Raw genomic sequence first — 6,000 nt, 5'->3', positions numbered from 1 at the left:
ATATAATATAAATATTAAGTACACATAAATTACTTTTCATATGTGATGTGTATGAATTAAATGCACTCAGGCAATAGTAAATAATTATAAATTATGTCAATGGTCAGAAACTAGAAACATTTATTATAAATATGTATAAAAAACAAACTTGGTTGGTTATCCGTATTTATTGGAATACGTCGTGGGGCTCATCTTCTTCTTTCGGACCAACTGTCTTTTATTCTGGAAAATATATAATATTCCATTATATAAATATATCAGGTATAGATTTGTATTGTACTTATATTAGAATTGCTTACTTGTCCAGGCTTCCTCATTTGTCTCGCTTGAGACAGCAGATGAGGTGGAACTTCCCATAAAGAGTCTCCGAGACTCAATAAAGTTTGAGTCAGCTGACAACATTGCGCAGCCATACGCAATTGAGCAGCTATATCACTCTTATCACCAGGATGGACAAATCTAATTGTAAAAAACCATCAATTAAATTATATCTTATATCTTACAAAATTATTCTGTAATAATGTATAAAAGGACACTCCTCCTAAACGATTATTCGGATTTTGATAAATCTTTCTGAAGTTTGTTAAGGGAATTTAGTAGAATATTAGATCGTATATAAGGTAACAGATGTATTAAGGTTTAGGGATTAAAAAAGCCTATGTCGCCCCGGGTTGCCACAGCACTCCCCTTATGTAGATTGGTACTGTCTTCATTATTATGCCCAAAACACAAATAGGAAGAAAATTGTCAAAGAAATACAATTTGTTATATATATATCCTATATATAAAATTCTTCTGTAATGATGTATGTAAATATACTCCTCCTAAATGATTATTCGGATTTTGATAAATCTTTCTGAAGTTTGTTAAGGGAATTTTCTAGGATGTATGTGAATATAAAAATATAGTAATGATGTATGAAAGGATACTCCTCCTAAACGATTATTGGATTTTGATAAATCTTTCTGAAGTTTGTTAAGGGAATTTTTTATGATGTATGTGAATATAAAAATATAGTAATGATGTATGAAATGATACTCCTCCTAAACGATTATTCGGATTTTGATAAATCTTTCTGAAGTTTGTTAAGGGAATGTTTTAGGATGTATGTGAATATAAAACTATAGTAATGGAGTATGAAAGGATACTTCTCCTAAACGATTATTGGATTTTGATAAATCTTTCTGAAGTTTGTTAAGTGAATTTTTAATGATGTATGTAAATATAAAAATATAGTAATGATGTATGAAATGATACTCCTCCTAAACGATTATTCGGATTTTGATAAATCTTTCTGAAGTTTGTTAAGGGAATGTTTTAGGATGTATGTGGATATAAAACTATAATAATGATGTATGAAGGATACTCCTCCTAAACGATTATTCGGATTTTGATAAATCTTTCTGAACTTTATTAGGTGAATTTTTAAGGATGTATGTGAATATAAAAATATAGTAATGATGTATGAAAGGATACTCCTCTAAACAATTATTCGGATTTTGATAAATCTTTCTGAAGTTTGTTAAGAAATTTTTTTTAGGATGTATGTGAATATAAAAATGTAGTAATGATGTATGAAAGGATACTCCTCCTAAACGATTATTCGGATATTGATAAATCTTTCTGAAGTTTGTTAAGAGAAGTTTTTATGATATATGTATATTGGGTACAGGACAACGTCTGTCGGGTCATCTAGTATAAACATATGAAGTAAATTTTCCTTCAACTATATTTTTTTACCTGGGTGGAAAAAGTGAAGGAGCAACCAGCATGGACACATTATGCAAATCCATTTTATTTTTCTCTGAACGTACAACATCCATGAAAAAACTTAGAAGAGCTTGTAAAGTGCATCTGTGTTCTGGCGGCAACAATAATGCTAATAAAGTTAATCCTGTGTTCTGGGCTGTTCCCGGTGGCAGGGCTGAAAAAACAAATTAAATAAACATTTGCTTTTGTACTTAAGATTCTTTAAGACTGATAGATGTATTACCATGGGCTTGATAAAACAGATGCACCAATTCCATGCACAGTAAAGGTTGAGGTAATTCCCGAAGCCATCTCTTCAGCAAAGCTGACAAATCGTGAGGACCAGCCTTAGATAAAAGTGGGGCTACTTTCTCTGGTCGGATGTAGAAGTCTCGTTCAAGCTCTGCACTTAATAATTCCACCTGAGAGAAGAAAATACTTGACAAAAACTGATAATTACACCAGTATCAAAAAGAATTCAGCCAATCTTTACCAATAATTAGAAAATTCGGGACTTTTTTTTGGTTTTTGTCAACTAACTCAGAATCTTTATATGGGAACAATGTTTTTGAGTTAGATAGGGTGAAACTAGATAAAATTTACTACAAATCCTTATAAACACTTATATACAATTCGATATAAAAGTTTTGAATAAAACGACTTTGAATTCGATTTTTCATTTTCTTGTTGAAGTAAATTTTTAATTTACCTTTTGTTTGTTGCCAGCAACTCGCAAAATACCTTCTTCGTTCACCCCACGTTTCCTAATTTCAGCAAGAAGCCACTGGATCAATAAAGGCACCAAAGCAGTGTCTTCACCAGTAACTTGTTGATCTCGACGGACCAGAGCATTCAGAGAAACACCAAACAAATTTCCCTCTAAATAAATTGGAACCATAAATCCCAATAAAATACTGATAACTAACTTACAATTACCTTCTTTTCGTTTTCGTTTCAACGGTTTACGTTTATCAAGAGCAACATTGTGGACATCAAACAAAGATGCCAATTCGAGCCACAATAAAGGTTGTAACTTCTTTAGTTCCAATTCGGTTAATAATGAGACATCTAGGCCTCCGGAACATAAAGAAATAGGCTCCCAGTCCTAAAATATACCACACACACAAAATTAACAACTAAATAATTATTTTAACATATCAGGTTTGATTGTACATTATCTTGGGATTGTTGCCTGCACATATTTTCGAAACTGAGAGGCTCCGTTGGAGATTCTCCTGCTAAACTTAGAGCTCTCATTGGAGAATCCTCACCTGGAACAAAATTATATACAGTTATAAATATGAATAAAATTATTAATTAAAAGTGTTATATTTATCAATGTATTACCTGAACTGGTTTGTCCCAAAGGAGACCCTTCTGATGAATTGTTGTCCATGCAGTATAAATTGTTGTGACTTCGGGAAACATTCATATGTTCTGAAGATCTACTGTAAAGTATAAAAGAATTATATATATATATATATATATATAAAGAATTTGTTTTTTTATTACTTTTTGGATTCTTTAATTCTTTGAAAGATCTACAAAATATTTACAAATCCAAGACTCCATCTAATATACACACACACGCACATATATATATATATATATATATATATATTATTTTTTTAAAAAAAATTTTTCTGAAAATATCATTTAACATTTATTTATTGCTTTTTCTTCATGTAATTGAATGAAACATCATTCTTCAAAACGTCTCGTTAAACATGTTTTTTTAAACAAAAAATAGTTTGATTAAAAAACTTTATATTGCACTTTAATGTGTTAAAGCTTTAAAGTTTAATTGGAATTGCCTTTGTATTAATTGTCAATTTATTGGTATTAATTTCATATAGTACAGTAAAATAAATGATTGTAACCATATTCTGCACTAATGGTTTCGATTCAATTATCCATTCACCTGACCAAAATGCAATCTTAATTTGTTATTGATTTATACAGTAATTGTAATCAATTTATAATTTTTATTATATTAGTTTTATTTCTCTATCGTCTAATCAAAACCAGATTTTTAATTGGTATTTTAAAGATTCCTTGTTCGAAGCTTAACACAACACTTGCATATCCCAAACTACTAATATATATATATATATATATATATATATATATATATATATGTATGTATATAATTTTAATATCTTACCCAGATAGTGAACACGAAGGATCACTGCCAGATCTCACTCGTGGTATCGTTCCCAGACGTTGAAATCCTAAGAGCTCTATTCCTTCTGCAATTACATAAATTTGTATTATTAATTTAATATACTAATAAAATTTAACACACTTACATCAAAATAAAATCATTTCTTATAAATAATTAGTTCATTTGTACGAACTAGAACCAAAAAAACTAAAGTGAGGCCAACACCAAATACTGTTTATAAAATTTTTAAATTTTTAATAAAAATATAACCATTATTTTATTTTATTTTATATTTCTTGTTTTGATTTTTATTCAATTCATTTAATTTATTGAAATTACTGCTTTTTTTCTTACTTCTAATTCCTATTCAATTTCTATTAACAACTTTACATGATATTGATTTCTACATACATTTGCTATATTTATCTACATTTTAAAATCACTGATCAATTCAATTACAAGTGTATATTAGCATATTATTATTCAGTTAAAAAGTCTTAAATATAAAGAATTTTCAAGAATTGTTACATAATTATGAACATTATCACTCAACTTCTTAGTGACTTTAAACATGGGAAACACATATTGAAAATCATGTAAAGTTGCCCATGAGACATGGACTATTATATAGACAATGCCAGGACTCGACCCGACGATCTTGGGATGCAAGTCGGGCATGCTACTAACTGAGCTAGGCCTGCGGCATAATTTTTCTAAATAAACATTTCTAAAGCAACTATTCTTATTATAAATCTATTAATTTTTTACCCGAATCCGATGCCACATCACCCCTCAACCTAGTCCCTCTGAAAAGTTCAGCATTAAGTCTTGCAGATTGGGGATTCCCTGCCTGCAAGGGGGCACTCGGCGACCTTCGCAGAGGCTGTTTGCCTCCTATAAGAATGCCAGCAGGTTGACCAGAAACTTCTCCGGCGACTCCGGAGGATTTGGCGGCAGGTCTGCGCGGAGGACGTCTGGAGGCGACTCCGGTCGATTGGGGCTGGTCGAAAATTGAGAGGAAACTCGGTCTGAAAGAAAAAAAGGGCTTTAATAGTTTAGTATGTTCATTAAGACCAAGTACTCTATGGTTATATAAAGTAAATAGTCTAATTTCAATTTTAACAAACGTCAAAAAAACTACTCGTTTTCTTAAACTTTGATGACAAAAGGCTGTGAAAAGGGCTGCACCAATTACTAAAATTTAAAAGCCTTTTAATGAAACTCCATCATGTGAATTAGTTTTACAAGATGATGGATCAAGCTGCCTCTTTATAATTAGCAGAAAAGTGAACAAATGTTCGACCACGTTTTTGGCTAAGAATTCTGAATCAATTTTTCAACATACTTAATCTGTAAGAAAAATATGTGTTGAAAAAATTTATAGATGAATTTACAAGAAAAAATCCTGGACGAGAAGAATTAGCAAATGTATATATTAACTATTGTCAGCATTTATTAGAATAAAAGAGAGTACATATTAGAAACAAACAAAAATTAAGAAACAGTTTTAGAATTATTCTTAATAAAATTAATTATGAACTAATAACTATTATATAACAGATAGGCAGTATATTTACTTTTATAAAGACAACAGGAATTTAAGGAAATTAGGAAAGCAAATCTTTTAAGGTCAAAATTCTTAGATTTCAGATTTCAGAAGTCAGAAGTCAGAAATTAGCAAATCTTTTGAAGTCATAATTCTTTTTTCTTTATAGAAAAGGTGTTAAAGATTAAATTGAACTGATTGAATTGATATATTCTGAAAGCATAATTCAAATTTTGAGCTGTGTCTGATTCTTTCTTACTAAAAAAATATATATAAATATAATGTTTAAGTATTTATTTTTGTCCTGGTTGGTCAGTGTATTCTTCTAATTTTATATCATCATTAATTTTCGAATATTTGCATTAATGGTTTTATTGTATACACTGCTGAATGATGGCACACATCAAGTATCGAAATGTATATATAATAAATAATGTTTTCTTTTAACTTTTTTCATTTGAAGTAAGAAAGAAAATTTGTGATCAAAATAAGCAAATACAATGTTATTCTCACTGATTCATTTGTCGCAAAGTTATAGAAT

The 6,000-nt window shown here is 29.7% G+C and overlaps 1 protein-coding gene across 2 annotated transcripts in view; it reads right to left on the bottom strand.

The window, feature by feature from the left end:
- LOC113389170 (rho GTPase-activating protein conundrum-like) overlaps window positions 1-6,000 on the bottom strand; it is a 155,202-nt gene continuing 149,202 nt past the window's right edge. Inside the window, exons 7-16 of one of the 2 annotated variants that reach the window (XM_026626227.1) lie at window positions 4,682-4,941; window positions 3,914-3,998; window positions 3,097-3,197; window positions 2,923-3,020; window positions 2,686-2,854; window positions 2,459-2,628; window positions 1,994-2,171; window positions 1,741-1,924; window positions 300-459; window positions 1-222 (exon numbers count right to left, since the gene is read on the bottom strand). In XM_026626227.1, the coding sequence (XP_026482012.1) occupies window positions 157-222; window positions 300-459; window positions 1,741-1,924; window positions 1,994-2,171; window positions 2,459-2,628; window positions 2,686-2,854; window positions 2,923-3,020; window positions 3,097-3,197; window positions 3,914-3,998; window positions 4,682-4,941 (1,471 nt within the window). In that variant the 3' untranslated portion in view covers window positions 1-156. Of the gene's footprint in view, window positions 223-299; window positions 460-1,740; window positions 1,925-1,993; window positions 2,172-2,458; window positions 2,855-2,922; window positions 3,021-3,096; window positions 3,198-3,913; window positions 3,999-4,681; window positions 4,942-6,000 lie in introns of both variants that reach the window. The other variant, XM_026626226.1, reaches the window with a different exon arrangement.

Source organism: Ctenocephalides felis, unplaced genomic scaffold, assembly GCF_003426905.1.
Source record: "Ctenocephalides felis isolate EL2017-DRISC unplaced genomic scaffold, ASM342690v1 CF-g0.4_SCAFFOLD_03573, whole genome shotgun sequence".
NCBI lineage: Eukaryota > Metazoa > Arthropoda > Insecta > Siphonaptera > Pulicidae > Ctenocephalides > Ctenocephalides felis.
The sequence above is the reverse complement of the archived record's forward strand: the minus strand, read 5'-3'. Positions and strand labels throughout refer to the sequence as shown.